The following is a 19,085-nucleotide window of genomic DNA, read 5'->3' as shown; positions in this document are numbered from 1 at the left end:
ATGGGAGTTGGGCGGATGGTATAACAGTATACCATAACATACATACACCCGGTGCTCTTTGGATGAAGAGTGGTATATAAATTTAATTTGAAAACGCATAAATAATATTATTATGGGGATTGTAAGAGATTGTGGAAGCAACAGATGGTGAACTCTTAGTAAAGGTAAAGGGACCCCTGACCATTAGGTCCAGTCGTGGCCGACTCTGGGGTTGGAGCGCTCATCTCGCTTTATTGGCCGAGGGAGCCGTTGTATAGCTTCTGGGTCATGTGGCCAGCATGACTAAGCCGCTTCTGGCAAACCAGAGCAGCGCACGGAAACGCCGTTTGCCTTCCTGCCGGAGCGGTACCTATTTATCTACTTGCACTTCGATGTGCTTTCAAAATGCTTGGTTGGCAAGAGCAGGGACCGAGCAACGGGAGCTCACCCCGTCGCTGGGATTCAAACCTCCGACCTTCTGATCGGCAAGTCCTAGGCTCTGTGGTTTAACCCACAGCGCCACCCGCGTCCCTAAAACTCTTGATGCTGACTTATTCTCTGTGCCTTAGGAATGTAGGAAGCTGCCTTATCCCAAGTCAGACCAGTGGACCAAGTTTTGCCCGCACTGACTGGTAGCGCCACTCCAGGGTTTCGGGCGAGGGAACATTCCCAGCCCTCCCTGGAGATGCCAGGGTTTTGTACCCTGGACCCCTGAGTGTGTGCCTGCTCCCTTGGGTTCCACAACAGAAGAAAGGTGGGGGGTGGGGGTATGTGGAAATGTACTAATAAAAAAAAATGGCGTAAAAATATGCAAGGGGAGAAAGACGATGCCTGCAGACCTTCCAGGAAGAGCAATGCTGCTTTCAGATGGATATTTTTGTGCATGACGTATTCAAATAGCGAAGTCATGCTCCGAATGTGCAGCCCTTTGGAGCCAAAATAGCACCACCCGCAAGGGGAGGTGTCAGCAGATGTGTGCGGTGGGGGAACCCAAGGTTTCCAGAAGTACATGAAATATTTCTGTGGGGGGGAACCGAGACCACCAAAACCTGAGCGCTCATCTTGGAATGCTGGCTGACGGTTGTGGAAAGGGACATGTTGTGGAGGGGAAATGGAACTGTCGTGTCTGAAACCCTGACCAGCAGCACTCCGCGTGATAACATTTTAATCTTTATTCTTGCAGTTCCCTTTTGCACATCCAACTTCTGAGCTTCCTCTTATACCCCAGGGGTCAGCAACCTTTTTTAGCCATGGGCTAGTCCACCATCCCTCAGACCAAGTGGTGGGCCGAACTATGCAGTATTTTGTTGGGGGGTGGAAATGAACGAATTCCTATGCCCCACAAATAACCCAGAGATGCATTTCAAATAAAAGCACACATTCTACTCATGTAAAAACACCAGGCAGGCCCCACAAATAACCCAGAGATGAATTTTAAATAAAAGGACACATTCTACTCATGTAAAAACACACTGATTCCTAGACTGTCCGCAGGCCGGATTAAGGCGGCGATTGGGCTGGATTCAGCCCCCGGGCCTTAGATTGCCTACCCCTGTTATAGTCTATCAAAACAGCAGCTCTGGCCTTTTTATGGGTTGACCAAAGAGATGTAACTGGCTGCAGACCACCACCTTGTGTGTACGATAGCTCTGCTGGTTAGAGCATGGTGCTGAGGTTGCAGGTTTGATCCCTGTACGGGACAGCTGCATATTCCTGCATTGCGGGGGGTTGGACTTGCGATGATCCTCAGGGTCCCTTCCAATTCTACGATTCTATGCCTGCTTCTGAGTCTCTTCTACGCATGTAGTAAAGCTGCAGCATCTAGCTCAGTGCATGACAGTTGCTACAACGAGCAGACAAAATAGAAAGTTGTCCGCCGACACCCTCAGCAATTTCCAAGTGCTCCATGGTGTGGGGGAACAGTGAATTTGGGGGCCACCCAAGCAAAGTTATATATTTTTATCTCGCCCTCCCAAGAAGCTCAGTGTGCTTATGTATATTTTTGTAATTCGTTTCATACTTACATAAAAGCCACAGTGGCAATTAAGCAGTATGTTAATTAATTAATATTATTCATGGAGGTCCTCCCCACTGCCCCTTAACCTCAGAGAACATCCTTTACAACCTGTGTCTCTCCTGTGTTCATCCAACACTCTTTGTCTACTATAAGGACCACCTCTCTCCATATGAACCTACCCGGACCCTGAGATCACCTTCTGATACCATTCTTCATGGGCTTCCTCCACAAGAGGTCCAGGGGGTGGCAACACGAGAACGGACCTTTTCTGCAGTGGCTCCCCGTTTGTGGCATGCTCTCTCCAGAGGCTCACCTGGTGCCTTGCTTGTACACCTTTAGGTGCCAGGCAAAACTGTTTCTCTTTAAACCAGGCCTTTGGCTGATTGACATCCAGTGCCCTTTTAAAATGTGTTGTGCGAGGGGAGATTATTGGATTGTTTTTATTCTGTACTTTATGTTTTTATTTTGTGATTTTATATTGTGAACCACCCTGAGACCTGCGGGTATAGGCTGGTATACAAATTATTATTATTATTATTATTATTATTATTATTATTATTATTATTATTATTATTAATAACTCATGCCCAATTAACTGGAGTATACCAATTGGATCTCTGCAGCATCAAGGTCACATTTTTATCTCTTTTGATCCCTGCAAAGCCTGATAACGGAGCATTTCATCCCCACAAGCCCACATGCAAAGCACCAGGACTGCGTACTACACCATCTCAAACACTTTCGGAACTTAGCAAGTACTGTAAAAAAGGATACCTTAACCCACCTCCCCTCCAGATGTTTCCTGCAATGCAGGTGGAGTCTAAAAGTGCATGACACTTTGTGGCTTGGTTTGCGTGAATTTTAGAATTTTCCCACCCCGGCACCAAACCATCCTTCCTTCTCTGCACTAGTTGCTTAACACAGCCCCATTCCTGCCCCCCCCCCCCCGTTTGGATGGATTTGGGCCTAGTTTCTAGTTGTTAAAAGCAAGTCATAAAGCCTTCTCTGGACTCTGCCATTCCTCCTTCATTCACATGCCCCTCTACCAGAATTCGACCTCTCCACCCCTTCTTACAGAATTTCCCCAAACATGTGAAATTGCCACATGTCTGTCTAAACTGGCTGGGACCAACCACATTCTCTTGCAAATGAACTTATACAACTCACCGTTACTTAAGATACTTGCAGCAGAAGTGTAAGCAGGGAAAAGGGTCCTTCTCTTCAGCGTAGAATAATTAGATTTCTAAACTCTTAACAGCTCCATCCTATGCAATTTCACCTCTTCCTAAGTCATTTAAGTGTAAACTCAGTGAAGCTACAATGTAAAAATAAAAAAAGACTTTGCAAGACATTTTTCTGTGTGGTCAAACCAAAGATAAAGAGCATGAAGAAATGTGGTTTATTTAATTGTCCTGAATATCTGGAGAGACCAAGGTTTGCAGATGCTCTGCTGAAGGCCCAGTTCATGTTTCAGGGTATAATATAAGCCCCAGTTGAGGAGTTCTTTAAAAACCCAAACCAATCTAGGAGGTTGCCAAGAGGACACAAGGACAATCGCTGCCACATCAAGCAAGAGCTACATATTTTCATTCCAAGGATTATGGCTTCTTATTCCCCTTTCCCACAATTATGCATTGCCAGAGGCTTTTCTCTGCCCGCTGCAGGCTGTTATTTGTTTATCCTGCATTAGGCTTTTCTCCACTGATTTGGAAGCCAATAGAGCATTTTTTCCCTTCATGGATCACAGCTAAAAAGCAGAGACATCACCTTGCCAACAAAGGTCTGTATAGTTAAAGCCATGGTTTTCCCAGTAGTGATGTATGGAAGTGAGAGCTGGACCATAAAGAAGGCTGATTGCCGAAGAATGGATGCTTTGGAATTATGGTGCTGGAGGAGACTCTTGAGAGTCCCATGGACTGCAAGAAGATCAAACCTATCCATTCTGAAGGAAATCAGCCCTGAGTGCTCACTGGAAGGACAGATCCTGAAGCTGAGGCTCCAATACTTTGGCCACCTCATGAGAAGAGAAGACTCCCTGGAAAAGACCCTGATGTTGGGAAAGATGGAGGGCACAAGGAGAAGGGGACGACAGAGGACGAGATGGTTGGACAGTGTTCTCGAAGCTACCAGCATGAGTTTGACCAAACTGCGGGAGGCAGTGGAAGACAGGGATGCCTGGCGTGCTCTGTTCCATGGGGTCACGAAGAGTCGGACACCACTAAACAACAACAACAGAGTGCTTTTTGCTCTCCAGGTTAAAGATACAAAGTGGAAAAACAACAGAAGCGCCCCATAAACTGTGGCCAATAGTTTCAAAATAAAGCTTGCCTTCAAATGACTGGCAAGCTGTTCACCTTACACAGAACCTCAGTGCAGCTCCCAGATGTGCGCAGATGTGCATTCATACCAGAGACCACTTGCAGGAGCCTCTCATCCCACCAGCTGCAGATCGTGGAGCCTGAAACAATAGAAGAAGAGAGTTGGAAGGGACCCCAAGGGTCGTCTAGTCCAGTGTTTCCCAACCTTTTTTGGGCAAAGGCACACTTGTTTCATGAAAAAAATCTCGAGGCACACCACCATTAGAAAATGTTTAAAAAATTAACTCTGTGCCTATATTGACTATATATAAAGTAACTCTCTTTAATAGGAATCAAATAAACACGAAGAAAGTATTTTATAATTACTTAATTATGAAATAGTAAGTAAACAGAAATATGAAAAATTATAAAATACTTTATTCAGTGCGCAACCTGGGCCTGTTTAGCTGAACACAAAGCTGATATTCTGGCTGGAATCGAAGAAAGACACACACGTAGCTCTTCGTCAACAGCTCTCAGTCTCTCTCTGTTTTTAGTTTTTATAGCAATCATGCTTGAAAAGCTCAACTCACAGAGATATGTAGTGGAAAATGGGAGCAATGTCAAAATAGCTTTGTTTGCCAGAAGGGGGAACTCCTTGGCAGTTTCCAACCAAAAACTGTCCAAAGGTAGATCAGCAAATCTTAGCTTGAAACCACGATTTTGTCTCAGTTCAGTTAGTTCCTCCTGCTCCTGTAAAGTCATGTCCTTTCCACCAACTGATGCTGAGCTATAAGGGTCCCTAACCCAGTCAAGGCATTCAGTGGAGACTGAAGAGAAATAAAATGACAACTTCCCCTCGAGAGTTTTTAAATGTTTACCTATTATCTCACACAGTGCAGCAGTGTGAACACCTTGCCATTGCTTGGTGAGTGTGAACATTTCAAGATTGCCACTTTCCACGTGTTGATGCCAGAGTTGCACCTTTGAACGGAATCCATTTATTTTATCTGTACTTGTAAGCAGGTTTTCATTTCGGCCTTGCATTCGTGTGTTCAGTTCATTCAGATGATGAAATATATCTGCCAGGTATGCCAGCCTTGCACACCACTCATCACTTGCAAGCAGTTTTGCGTAATCTGTCCTCTCATTTGTCAGAAACACTTTAAGTTCCTCCCGCAGCTCATACACACGAACCAAGACCTTGCCACGCGACAACCACCGGACCTCCGTATGAAACAGCAAGGTTTTATGCTTCGCTCCCATCTCCTCACACAAAGCTGCAAATATGCGACTTTTCACAGGTCGTGACTTTACAAAGTTTACCATGCGCACAACATCATCCAACACATGAACTAGGTCTGCTGGTAAAGTCTTGGCTACGAGGGCCTCACGGTGCAAAAAACAATGCGTAACAATCACATCTGGATTTCTTTCCTTCACTCTGCTTACAAAGCCTTTGGTGTGCCCGACCATGGCTGCAGCTCCATCGGTGCAGACACTTGTGCAGTTTTCCCACTTAAGTCCTCCTTGTTCAAGGTATTCTGATGTGACCCGAAAAATTTCTTCTCCTGTTGCTTTTTCTGGCAATGCCTTGCAGAAAAAGAAGTTTTCTCTAATTGCATCACCATCAACGAAACGCACATTGGCCAAGAGTTGAGCATGTCCAGTGATATCAGTAGACTCGTCAAGTTGTAATGCAAATTTCTCACTGCTATGGATCTTTTCCAAAACCACACTTTCAATGTCTGCAGACATGTCATTAATACGTCTGGAAATTGTGATGTTTGAGAGAGGGACTTTGGCTATTTCCTTAGCTGCTTCAGGTCCGAGCATCTCCTCTACAATAGCTTTGCAGGCGGGAAGTATTAATGTCTCTGCCACAGTGTGCGACTTTTTTGACTTGGCTATAAGTTCAGCAACGTGATAGCTAGCTTTAAGACCTCTTTCATTTACCTTTGAGGTTTGTCTCATGAAAGTTGCCTGTTTCTCCGTGTTTTCACGCAGGCGAACAAAATAGTCCGCATTCTTGTTTTGAAGCGAAGGGTGTTTCGTTTGGAGATGGCGTTTAAGGTTGCTTGGGACCATAGCACTGTTAGCTAGCTTTTCACCACACACCACGCACAGTGGAGTTGGTTGGTTTGCATCTCCGGTGAAAGTAAATCCAAATGAAATATAGCTTTCGCTATATTTCCTTGTGCCAGAGAATTTGCTTGAGCTAACCATCTTTGCTTTCTTTTCATGCCCACTCATACTTGGGCTCTCATCTGGCTCCAAATTTTGTTCAGAGTCCAGTTCTTTTCTTTTCAAAAACTTTTCCATCACTGCAGTATCCGGCCTCTCTGCAGTGCCGACTCCCGCTGAGTCCTGGTCTCTGTGCTCGTGCGGGAAGGAAGTCGGAAGATGATGTCCTACTGTGATAGGTCCAGGCTGGAGTCCGGACCAATCACAGCCAGGCAAAAACATGCATACTGTGTGAGCTCAATGCAGCGGCTCATTTCTGCAAAGGAAAAAAAAGGGTTTAGATGGGGGGGGGAGAGGCGGGGTAGTCGTTATACAGAACAGTTTTTACTGCCTGTATTACGGGCACGAATTATACATGGGAATGGCGGGAAGAGTGACGGCAGCACACACAAAAGCGGAAGCCACGAGGTCCCCGAGGGCCTAGTGTGCCGCGGAACAGCGGTTGAAAAACACTGGATTAGAGAGGGCAAGAGCAAGGCAATTTCCATTGAGCTTCATGGCTAAGCAAGGAATTGAACTTCCAACATGGATGTCTTCCCCAGTTTACAGAAAACCTAAAAAGGTTGAAAAACACTAACAGCGGTTGAAAAACACTGTAATAAGCCAGGCAGCCAACAACTTCAATGTGAAGGAGACAGTCGTCCCACCCCACCACCATCTACTAATGAGAATGACTGCTGCTGAATCTGGTGTAACTCTCCAACGATCTGACTTCACCCACGAAGGCGCACTCTTCCATTGTCCATTGAGCCAGACAGATGCCATCCAATTGCCCCTGACAAACGGATACAGACCCCCTTCTTTTTACAGCACAGCTCGCACAAATGTACACGGAACACCCTTTTCGAATTAAAACACACAGTCTCGCGAGAGCAAGGAGCAGCGATTTTATATTTTACGAAAAGAAGTCGCTAGTCCTCATGGTGACAGGGTGGAAAACATTTAAAAGCAGAACCACCTTGAGGAAGGTGGAGCCATATCACATCCCGGCAGGAGGCCTAAATTGGTGGAACGCTCAGGCCCCGCCTATTCAAAGAGGACTATTAATTTGGAGAGCTGCTATCTTCCAAACTGTGAGAGGACGTGGCAAAAGGGGAGCCCTGAATGGAACTTTGTGCGTTTTTGTCTGTTCCGTTCATCAAGCTTTTGTTTGAGATCTGCCGCCTCTTCCAGCGCAGAAGATCCATTGTCTTGATTTGTGCTCGAGAAACACCCCCCGCCCCTGCGCGCGCGCCCCGCTTCTCCTCCCCTTTCGGTTCATACACATGTTGTTGTTGTTTAGTCGTTTAGTCGTTTCCGACTCTTCGTGACCCCATGGACCAGAGCACGCCAGGCACTCCTGTCTTCCACTGCCTCCCGCAGTTTGGTCAGGCTCATGTTTGTAGCTTCGAGAACACTATCCAACCATCTCATCCTCTGTCGCCCCCTTCTCCTAGTGCCCTCCATCTTTCCCAACTTCAGGGTCTTTTCCAGGGAGTCTTCTCTTCTCATGAGGTGGACAAAGTATTGGAGTCTCAGCTTCAGGATCTGTCCTTCCAGTGAGCACTCAGGGCTGGTTTCCTTCAGAATGGAGAGGTTTGATCTTCTTGCAGTCCATGGGACTCTCAAGAGTCTCCTCCAGCACCATCATTCAAAAGCATCATAGTCTCCCCCTATTGCAATTGTAGGATTATTTATTTTTAAAACTCAACGCCGGGGCGGGGAGAAAAGCTTAAACATTTCCCTTAAGTAAAGAGGAGGTTGCGTTAGCTCAACAAGGCTCCAATCCTAAACACAGTTCTTGAAAGCACACACCCTGCCTACAGAATACTGCGAGGTTTGCGGTACATCCGATGGCAAGCGCAATACCTACCAGGCTCAAGGCCGGTCTCGCGCTGCCGCTTCCCGCGCTCTCAAGGACGCGGGAGGAGGAAGGCGCGAAGGGAATCCCGAAGGCGCGAAAACCTCGCGCATGCGCAGGCCTTCCGCCTGCGACAGCCCAGTAGGCCGGCCGAAGCGAGCGGCGATGGATGTGGGAGGGAGCTCGCTCGCCGCCCCGCCTCTCGCCGCCCGACTCGCCCGCCTCCCTCCCACGGCACACCAGGCAACGTCTCCCGGCACTCTAGTCCAGTGTTTCCCAACCTTGGGCCTCCAGCTGTTTTTGGACTACAACTCCCATCATCCCTAGCTAGCAAGGCCAGTGGTCAGGGATGATGGGAATTGTAGTTCAAAAACAGCTGGAGGACCAAGGTCTAGTCCAACCCCACAACCCCGACATCAAGCGTCTCCGTGCTCTATTGACTGAGCTGTCCCGGGGATACAACAGCATTGCCCTGTTGTGTCTTTTTTTTTACTGCCATGGGAGCAGGCCGGCTTTCCAACCTTCCCGAGAGCCGTCGCTGAGAGGCAGGAAATACATTAAATAAAACGGAACACCCCCCTGTCGGAATGACTCCAAGGTGCGCTCCCGCGCGCGAGGGAGACAGGCAATCCAGAGGCTTTGCAGCGGCCTCCTTGCGCCACAGCCCCCTTTCCCAGCCCCCTTCTCTTCCCTCCCCTCCCCTTTCCCCCTCCCTCTGCTCTCCCTTCCTCGGCCCCGAGGCGCAAAAAAAAAGGAACGTGAGAGCGCGCTCGCGCGTGCGTATCCGGCGCGCCCTTGTTCCCTGCCGCCGCTTCCACGCGCCGAGAGGCCCGCTGCCTGGTGGGGTAAGGGGGCCGGGAGCCGACGGGACGGAGATGTGGGTGCGGGGTGGCGTCGGGGAGCGCTGTGCAATGGGGAGCAGCCCCTCTTCCAACGGAGGAGGGGGACGGTCGGTCGAAGGGGTGGGGGGAACCCAGGAATAGATGCCCGGGGTGGGATGGCTTCCTTGCGCACCTCGCCTTTTGCAGCCGCGCGCCGCGTCTGCAACAGGAGCCGGCGAGCTATTTGCAAGCAAGCAACCCGACCCCGCTGCACCGCCGGCCTTGGCTGCCTTTCTGTGTGTGTGTGTGTGTGCGCGCGCGCGCGTGGCACGTTTGCATTTCCGTGGCTTGCTATGGGCATGCGCGGCGACCAAGGGTTTTTTTTTTTTCCTCGGTGGGGCCGGAGGCGCGCAGGCCAGCGGCACCCCGAGCCAGAAGCGCGCAGGTATTTGGGGCTGCCGGGTCGCCGCCTTGCGCAGGGCCATCTAGCGCAGTATTGACTGCACTGGCTGGCAGCGGCTCTCCAGGGGCGCGAGGGGTGCCGTCTCCCAGCCTGCTTGAACCCCTTCTGCGCTGTAAAGCGGATGCTTCGCCGCTGAGAGTGCGAGGTTGTGCCCCGTTGCAGCCGGGTGATTCTGCTTTTTTTAAGATTGCACCTTCAGCAGCCCTGAAAACAAGTTGCAGGAAACCACACGAGTGGAGAGTGGGCTCTTGTCCTCTGGTCCAGCTCTTCGTTTGGCCACTGTGAGAACAGGATGCTATCCTAAATTCTTCTGATTCTCTTGTTATCCCTCTGCTTTCATTGGAGAAGAGGGGAGAGGGAGCACTTTTAAGGGTTAAGCCAACTCAGTTGAAACTGCCTAATTCAGCCTTTGGCCAGCCTGGGCCTGATGGGAGTTGTAGTCCAAAACATCTGGAAGGCACAAGTTTGGCCAAGGCTGGTTTAATGTCTCGGGCATTTTGAAGCCTCGTATTTTAGATATTGTTGTTTTAAGTTTGAGTGTGTTTTGTGGTTTTGGTGGTTTGAATCTTATTAGCATTAAAAACAACAACAACACGAAGGCAGAAATAGCAAGTATTCCGGATCGTGCTTGCTCAGTGGTCAGGACTGATGGGAGTTGTAATTCCTGCTACACTGAAGTGGACATGCCTTCTCAGGCAGGGTGGGCAGAAGGTAGATGGAAATCTGCAGATAGATGTCTGTTTTGCAGTAAACCTGCAAGGACTTCTGATCGTCAGTTGTCTTGCAATAGCAACAACTATTCCACCTAAACTAGATGGGTGAAATGAAGAGAGTTTGGGGAAATTGAGAGTGTGTGAAAGGACTGCAATCTTAGTTCAGTTCTTGAACTGGAAGTGAATTCCTAGGCTCAGTTCTCAGAGGCGCCTTGCTCGTTAATTTTAACTGAGAGAGCCAGTGTGGTGTAGTGGTTAAGAGCGGTAGACTCATAATCTGGTGAACCGGGTTTGCTTCCCTGCTCCTCCACCTGCAGCTGCTGGGTGACCTTGGGCCAGTCACACTTTGAGTCTTTGAGCCTCACTCACCTCACAGAGTGTTTGTTGTAGGGAAGGAAGGGAAAGGAGAATGTTGGCCGCTTTGAGACTCCTTAAAGGGAGTGAAAGGCGGGATATCAAATCCAAACTCTTCTTCTAATTTTAACTGCCTGACCTAGGATAGCTCAGTCAGCGGAGCATGAGACCCTTAATCTCAAGGTTGTGGGTTCGAGTCCCATCTAGGGCAAAACATTCCTGCATTGCAGGGGGGTGGCGTAATTGACACTTGTGGTTCCTTCCAACTATACAGTTCTTTTGCACCTGACTGCAGCTGGTAGCTCTTGGGATTTTAGTAAAAAAAAGAGACACACACAAAAAAGAGTTAAGATCTCACAAGCCTGAAGCCTCAACACCCATAAGAGCTCTTGTTTTGTCCTGCAGAACCACTATGGAGACTGCCAGCCACAGCCTGATCCTTCTGCAGCAGCTGAACATGCAGCGGGAATTTGGCTTTCTCTGTGACTGCACTGTGGCCATAGGAGACGTCTACTTCAAAGCACACCGAGCTGTCCTGGCTGCCTTCTCAAACTATTTTAAGATGATATTCATCCACCAGACAAGGTAAGGCAGTGCATGTCTTTTGGGGAATGACGGATGCAATCACAAACTTGTTTTCTGGGAAGGGGAGGCTCTCAGAACTTCCAGAATATCTCCCTTACACACATAAGACTTTGTAGCATTTGGCTACCTGGAATGTTGTGGTTCATGGGAATAGCAAAGGGGAGAAGCGAAGAAGCTGATTTAAATATTATACCTGCCTCCAACCCTAGATAAAATGGCAGAATCAGAATTGCAGAGTTGGAAGGGACCCTAAGGGTCATCACGTCCAATCTCAACTAGATCATATATGACAGGCGGCCACCCAACCTCTGCTTAAAAACCTCCAAGGAAGGGAGAGTCCACCATCTCTTGTGGGAGCCTGTTCCACAGCTCTTACAGTCAGAAAGGTCTTCCTGATCTTTAATCACAGTCTCCTTCCTTGTAACTTGATAGATAGATAGAAATTTATTACGGTCCCAGACCAGTTTTACATACCATATTATACAAGCATAAAACACAATATTGATAACAATCAATTATAACAATAAACAGTACGAATATGGCAGCAATTAGAAATGTGGTTTAGGTCTTAATCTCTAAAATATTATCTAGAGTTCGCATCTGAGGTCTTAAAGGGTAAAGGTAAAGGGACCCCTGACCATTAGGTCCAGTCGCAGCCGACTCTGGGGTTGCGGTGCTCATCTCGCTTTATTGGCCGAGGGAGCCGGTGTACAGCTTCCGGGTCATGTGGCCAGCATGACTAAGCCGCTTCTGGCGAACCAGAGCAGCGCACAGAAACACCATTTACCTTCCCACTGGAGTGGTACCTATTTATCTACTTGCACTTTGATGTGCTTTTGAACTGCTAGGTTGGCAGGAGCAGGGACCGAGCAACGGGAGCTCACCCCGTCGTGGGGATTCGAACTGCAGACCTTCTGATCAGCAAGTCCTAGGCTCTGTGGTTTAACCCACAGTGCCACCCGCGTCCCTTATCTGAGGTCTTAGTCTTTGTAATAGCACAGCTTGTTACCCGGGTTTTATGGCAGCCGCGCAAAATTTGGCCACCCTTAGTGTGATCTCTGGATTCTTGTCCTCTAACAGGGATTTTAAGCATTGAGATTCAAACCCACTTGGAATTTTCTGTATAACAGGGGTAATAAAGACCGAATGTATATCCTCATAAAAACGGCATCGAAGCAAGACATGGGAGCCAGTTTCCACCTCTATCAAGCTGCAGGGGCAAACTCGCTCTGCATACGGTTTACCCACATATCTGCCCTGCGATAAGGCAGATGGCAGCACGTTGAATCTAGCAAGGGTGAACAACCGTCTATATTTAGATATATGTTTTGACAGATATATTGCTGGGGTAAAACCACTCCCATTGTCTTTGATTGTTGTTGTTTAGTCGTGTCCGACTCTTCGTGACCCCACGGACCAGAGCACGCCAGGCACGCCTGTCTTCCACTGCCTCCCGCAGTTTGGTCAAACTCATGCTGGTAGCTTCGAGAACACTATCCAACCATCTCGTCCTCTGTCGTCCCCTTCTCCTTGTGCCCTCCATCTTTCCCAACATCAGGGTCTCTTCCAGGGAGTCTTCTCTTCTCATGAGGTGGCCAAAGTATTGGAGCCTCAGCTTCACGATCTGTCCTTCCAGTGAGCACTCAGGGCTGATTTCCTTAAGAATAGATACGTTTGACTGAATGTCTTTTCTTTGATAAGAATGTCATTCTTTGATAAGAATGTCTTTGATTGTCTTTGACAATCTTTGAATGTCTTTGATTGCTGGGTGCTTATTCATCTCACTCACATGACCCTGAAATTCTACATCCCATATTCGTTGGCGAATTGTTGCTCTGGCTTTCTCATAACCTGCGACTATCAGTGCCTGTGGCGCAAACCCCAAGCCTCTTAGCTTTTCGTATAATGTACCTTGTAACTTGAATCCTTTGGTTCGGGTCCTGCCCTCCGGAGCAGGAGAAAACAAACTTGCTCCATGTGACAGCCCTTCAGATATTTGAAGATGGTGATCCTATCGCCTCTCAGTCTAATATTTAGCAGGCTAAACATGCCCAATTTCTCATAAGGCTTGGTTTCCAGACCTTTGATCATCTTGGTCACTCTCCTCTGTACATGTTCCAGCTTGTCAACATCTTCCTTAAATTGTGGTGCCCAGAACTGGACACAGTAATCCAGGTGTGGTCTGACCAAGGCAGAATAGAGTGGTACTATTACTTCCCTTGATCTGCACCTTAGAGTTCCGTTGATGCAGCCTAGAATAGCTCTAGCTTTTTTTTGCTGCTGCTGCTGCATCACACTGTTGACTCATGTGAAGCTTGTGGTCCACCAAGACTTCTAGATCCGTTTCCCATGTTCTGCTGGTAAACCCGGTTTCCCCCATCCTATATTTGTGCATCTGGTTCTTTCTGCCGAAGTGCAGACCCTTACATTTGTCAGGAGCTCAGATAAAAGGAAACATTATCTAAGATGGACAGGATACTTACCTTTTTAAAAAAATAAATAAATAATTTGTTGTAGTTCAGTATGCCATGTTTATGCTTATCAGGCTCTACATTCATTCATTGTCTTAAAAACAAATTGAGTTTTCCCCCTTTTAAACACTGCCCAATCCAAATCCAAGTCTTTACAGCCTAGTCCAGGGGTCTGCAACCCGCGGCTCTGGAGCCGCATGCGGCTCTTTTACACCTTTGCCACAGCTCCGGGGCGGATACTAGCGAGGGGAGGAGGCGCATTGTGCGCCCCGACACTCCTCACTGTGGCGGGTGCTGTACTGGCTGTGACGTCGCATGGGGGCGGTGCGTGCATTAGTCACGCACCGTCCTGACGCCACCTTCCCGCCCGCCCGCTACATTGTAAGGGGCATGGACGCTGGTCACTGTTTTGAAGGGGAGTGAAGAACACACACACAAAAAAAGGTAACTTGTTAATTTAACGTTTATTTCTATGAGGAGGAGTAATTCTGAGGAGTCAAACAAAGAAATAATAAAAAAGTGACAAAAAGGTTATTTTTATAATGACAAGTTTTGCGGCTCCCAGTTTCCCCCCCCTTCGGAAACGGGTCCAAGTGGCTCTTTTTGTCTTAAAGGTTGCAGACCCCTGGCCTAGCCCAAGGCCGTTGTCAGTCATAAATAGCATGATTAAAAAGCCAGTTCGTGTGTCATAAGAAGAGCCTGCTGAATCAGGCCTGTGGCCAGCATCCTGTTTTCATTGTAGCCAACCAGATGTGTGTCTGCATCCATCACTAAGTTTGCTGACAATTTTCAGAAAATAACTTGATCCTAGAGACCAGAAGGTGCACCCGTATTTTTAAATTTTTAATTCATTAGAAAAGGAAGTACTGTATTTTTTGCACCATATGGCGCACCCAGTTTTTAGGGGGGGAAATCAAGGGGGAAAATATTTTTTCCCCCAGCACCAAAGAGCAGTGTACAGGCTGCGCACAACCTCTCCCTGCCGGAGGGGTTGCTCGCAGCTATGGAAGAAGCCAAGGCAGTGAGCGGGATGGCTTCCCCTTTAGCCCTGTGCAGCCTCTCCTTGCCAGGAGACGCTGCGCAGGGCTAAAGAATCCATAGCCCCGTGCAGCCTCTCCTTGCCGGAGGGGTTGCGCGCAGCTATGGAGCAAGCCAAGGCAGGGGGCGGGATGGATCCCGCTCGCTGTTTTGGCTTCCCCTTTAGCCCCGTGCAGCCTCTCCTTGCCTGGAGACGCTGCGCAGGGCTTTCCTGGCTTTCCTGGGAGGTGGGGGGATTCCCTCACCTCTCGCAAAAGCCCGCAGAAGCCGCACAACCCCTTTAAAGAGATCACAGCTTCTCCTGGCTTTTCTGGGAGGTGGGAGAAGGGACTGATGACGGAGCGTGTGTGCGGCTCTTGGGGGCTTTTCCCGCCTGCCTCCCCCCTGCATTCGCTCCATAGGACGCACACACATTTCCCCTTGCTTTTTAGGAGGGAAAAAGTGCGTCCTATGGTGCGAAAAATATGGTAAAATACAGATTAAGAAATTGGAACAGACATTGCCTCAAATATGAAAGGGAAGAAGAAGAGAGAAATGTGTTAGACGGCATCCAAAAATGCCACCTCTTAAAATTTACAGTATATTCAGCTTGTTATTATTCTAAAAGCAATCAATTGTGGGGTGTTTTTTAGTTGTAAAACCAAGAAACAAATGAATAACATAAATAAACGAAGAATAACTTGTTCTTAGGAGAAACCACAGTATAATTCCCCTTCCATAAATTTCTGCATGCTGTCGGTTTATTCAAAAGCACAGCATGTTATGACCTCTGGCTGTTCCTCAAGGGTAGGAGGAGCCTGGTTTAAATCCTGGTATTGGCTTACGATTGCCGGAACATTTGCATTATCATCAGCACTGCCTCGTGAAGGGTCACTGTACTTATTGTTTGTGCATTCTCAGCTTTAGCATAATTGACAGCTTGTACATATTTAATTTCATTCCCCTCATTGCTCACACATATTTTTCTTTGCACCCATGTGTATATAAAAACGCCAACTTAGGATAGCCCTTCAAACTTCTAATGCCCTTGACTAAAACCCACAAAAGCTTATGTCACGGTGAATGTGTTGGTCTTTAAAGTTCTTCTGGATTCTTTGTTGCTATGTTTGTCTTCACTCTTAGCGGCTGCAATCCGCTTCCCTAACATTCCTCTTTTGTTTCAAGCAGCGACTGCATAAAGATCCAACCAACAGATATCCAACCCGACATATTCAGCTACTTGCTGCATATAATGTACACCGGCAAAGGACCCAAACAGATCGTCAACCAGACCCGGCTGGAGGAAGGCATCCATTTCCTGCACGCCGACTACCTTTCCCGCATGGCTGTGGAAATGAACCAGATGCTCTCGCCGGAGTCGGTGCAGTCTTCGAACCTGTACGGCATCCAGATCTCCACCACGCACAAATCCGTCAAGGGAGGCCTCCAGGCGAAGGAAAGTCTGACGAGCCTCGGGAGCAGAACCGCCGGCCAAAGCGATCACCCCCAGCTGCAGCTCTCGTTGGCCATTGGGCTCGACGACGGCTCTTTGGACCAGCAGCTTTCTCGTCCTTCGCTCCCTCCGGCTGTGAAGCCGGCAGAGGAGCTTCCAAACGCTCCCGTGACGATAAAACAGGAGAAAAGCGACCCGGAACAAGTGGTGTCTCAGAGCCACACCTCGTCGTCCCCGGATGTCAGCGGCCCGGCCTTTTCTAGGACGAACCTCAAGGTCCATTTATGCCAGTACTGCGGGGAGCACTTTGAATCCCGGAGCAATCTGCGCGAGCACCTCTTCACGCACGTCTCGGGGTCGCTGCCTTTTGGGGTTCCGGCCTCGATCCTGGAAAGCAGCGACCTTGGCCAGCTGCAGCCCCTGCACGAAAACCACGAGGCCGCGGAAAGCCACCGGCTGGGCTCCTTCCTCCGCAAAGAGGACGAGCGCCACCTGGAGCATCCGGCTCACGGCAGCTTGGAGCCTCTGCCCATCGGCCAGCTCTCTCTCGTTTCCAAGGATTCTGAGCCGGTGGAACTGAACTGCAACTTTTCCTTCTCGCGGAAGAGGAAGATCAGCTGCGCGGTTTGCGGCCACAAGTTCCTTCGCAAGAGCCAGCTGCTGGAGCACATGTACACCCACAAAGGCAAACACTTCAAACTGGGCCGGTGCCAGAGGCTGGGCGGCTCGGCAGCCCCTAAATTTCAGCTGGTCGGCAGCAGCTGGACTCCGGTGAAGAGCACCGCCCTCTCGCAAGCTCACGTGGATTCGCATAACGCGCCGGATCCTGACCTCTCCCAAGAGAGTATTGACACCATACTGGTTGAATAGCTCCGTTTTCCTGTGTGCATTTTTTGCCTGTGAATTCCTGCGCTCCTTTCAACGTCTCGTTGTCACTGAAGGTGTTTTCTGTCTTCTTGCAAAATAGGAATCGGCAGACTGAAAGCCCTGTTCTGGGTTGTCTCATGGACCCGGTTGCGCGGCTGTTGCTCACACTGCTCCAGTAACGTATGCACTGGGGAGACCACGTGGTAAGGGGCAGGTGACATGGCTGTACATTGCCGCAAAATGCAAACTAAATTGAGTGCACTCCCACACCTGAAATCATATGAGATGTCAGAGGTAGGGACAGATAAGAATGCAGCTTCAAAGGAACAATCGGACATGCTTATAGTGCGCTCACAAGTGTTTTCTTTTGCAAGAGGAACCTACTGTCAGAGTCAAAACAAAAAAATTCCTTCCAGTAGCACCTTAAAGACCAACTAAGTTAGTTCTTGGTATGAGCTTTCGTGTGCATGCACACTTCTTCAGATACACCCAAACATGAGTGTATCTGAGTGTATCTGAGTGTATCTGAAGAAGTGTGCATGCACACGAAAGCTCATACCAAGAACTAACTTAGTTGGTCTTTAAGGTGCTACTGGAAGGAATTTTTTTGTTTTGACTATGGCAGACCAACACGGCTACCTATCTGCTACTGTCAGAGCTGATTGCTGCCGTCAGCAAGCCCTGCTTTGTCCATTTGCAGGAGTGGTTTGAATGCAAACCACTCCTGCAGATGGACTTCAAACAGGGTTTCCCCAAACTTGGGTCTCCAGCAGTTTTTGGACTACAACTCACATCATCCCTAGCGAGCAGGTCAGGGATGTTGGGAATTATAGTCCAAAAACAGCTGGAGGCCCAAGCTTGGGAAACCCTGCTTTGTGATGAGCCCCTTTGACAGTGGTTCTCTGGCAATGTCCTTCCAGTGGATCCCGCATGCCCTGGACTAGATTTCAGACCCAGGAAATATCCCTTTCAGAGACCGAGGAAAACAGCTAGCAGGGCCAGAGGTCTCATTCCCTCAAAGGCAGTTTCATGTGTTCACATAACAACACATTTTGTGCTAGCCCCAGCATTCTTGCAGATGGAATATTCTGTAGAGTTTGTTATATAGGGCTATCACCAGTGGATAGAAAGAGTAAATAAAGTGGCCAGGAGCAGTCGTGCCCTGAAGCCACTTTTGAGGCTGCACCTGGATGGAGTTTCGGCTGCCCCTGCTGCATCTCTGCAGGCTTCCCCGTTCTGACCTCACACCCTCCCAAAGAGCTTCCACCTGGGAGGCTGATTTTGTGGCACCTGCTCATCAGGTGTGATTGGGTAGTTCAACCTGCGATGCAGAGATGGTTACAAGACTGCCCAGCCTCAGGGGAAGCCTCTCGTCGCCCCTCTGGACGAGTTGCTGTCCACGAGGCTTGTCTCAAATCAGTGACTCCTGCGGAAACACACAGAATCGGTCCCTCTGGGGAACCTTTTGGAGACAGCAAAGGAAGTGATGAACAAGATCAGGTTAAAAGCAGGCAGAGCAATGGATAGATGTAGCCTACAGCCCACCCATTCCAAATTCATGTTTCTATACACTCAAGAGAGGTGCAGAATCCTGCATTTGTCCCTCTAGGTCTGAGGTTCTCCAACACTGCTTGGAAAAATCTTTTCACATGCAAGTGGTGTGTTCCTCCAATTCAGGAGAAAAAGGCGCAAGTCTGTCAGTGTTTGGAAGTCTGGGAAACACTTGGAAATCACGTAGCTCTAGTAAGATGCCTTAGGAACACTGAGGCTATTCAGGAATCTTTTGCCCAATGTGGGGCTCGAACCCACAACCCTGAGCATTTGGGGGGCTGGACTAGATGACCCTGGTGGTCCCTTCCAACTCTTAGGATTCCTTGATTCTATCCCAGCCCTACAGGTTTTCCAGTTTAGCCAGAAAGGGGCATGGAACCTTACCAGCAGATTGGTGCAATAAAAAGCTCTGC

The 19,085-nt window shown here is 48.6% G+C and overlaps 1 protein-coding gene and 1 long non-coding RNA gene across 5 annotated transcripts; one reads left to right on the top strand and one right to left on the bottom strand.

Annotated features, from left to right (window-relative positions):
- Window positions 1–4,666: 4,666 nt before the first annotated feature.
- LOC144326636 (uncharacterized) lies at window positions 4,667–8,533 on the bottom strand. The gene is made up of 2 exons (XR_013391635.1): window positions 8,390–8,533; window positions 4,667–6,793 (listed from the first exon to the last, which is right to left on the bottom strand). It is a non-coding gene; the product is annotated as an uncharacterized LOC144326636 (long non-coding RNA).
- Window positions 8,534–8,792: 259 nt separating this feature from the next.
- On the top strand, window positions 8,793–17,586 carry ZBTB25 (zinc finger and BTB domain containing 25). Of its 4 annotated transcripts, none has more exons than XM_028743911.2 (3): window positions 8,793–8,975; window positions 11,134–11,313; window positions 15,987–17,586. In XM_028743911.2, the coding sequence occupies exons 1-3, from the start codon at window positions 8,965–8,967 to the stop codon at window positions 17,122–17,124; spliced, it is 1,329 nt and encodes a 442-aa protein (XP_028599744.2). In that variant the 5' UTR covers window positions 8,793–8,964; the 3' UTR covers window positions 17,125–17,586. The 4 variants fall into 4 exon arrangements, with proteins under 4 accessions (XP_028599744.2, XP_077779355.1, XP_028599825.2 ...); XM_077923229.1 differs by having other exon boundaries at window positions 15,990–17,583; XM_028743992.2 differs by lacking the exon at window positions 8,793–8,975 and adding an exon at window positions 9,129–9,222.
- The last annotated feature ends 1,499 nt before the right edge of the window (window positions 17,587–19,085 follow it).

The sequence above is a fragment of the Podarcis muralis genome, chromosome 1, assembly GCF_964188315.1.
Source record: "Podarcis muralis chromosome 1, rPodMur119.hap1.1, whole genome shotgun sequence".
NCBI classification, from domain to species: Eukaryota; Metazoa; Chordata; class Lepidosauria; order Squamata; family Lacertidae; genus Podarcis; species Podarcis muralis.
The sequence above is the reverse complement of the archived record's forward strand: the minus strand, read 5'-3'. Positions and strand labels throughout refer to the sequence as shown.

Bases quoted from the DNA above. Each gene is read 5' to 3' on its own strand.
- ZBTB25 (XM_028743911.2), top strand. The intron at 11,314-15,986 runs GTAAGGCAGTGC...TTTTGTTTCAAG, and splicing joins ATATTCATCCACCAGACAAG to CAGCGACTGCATAAAGATCC.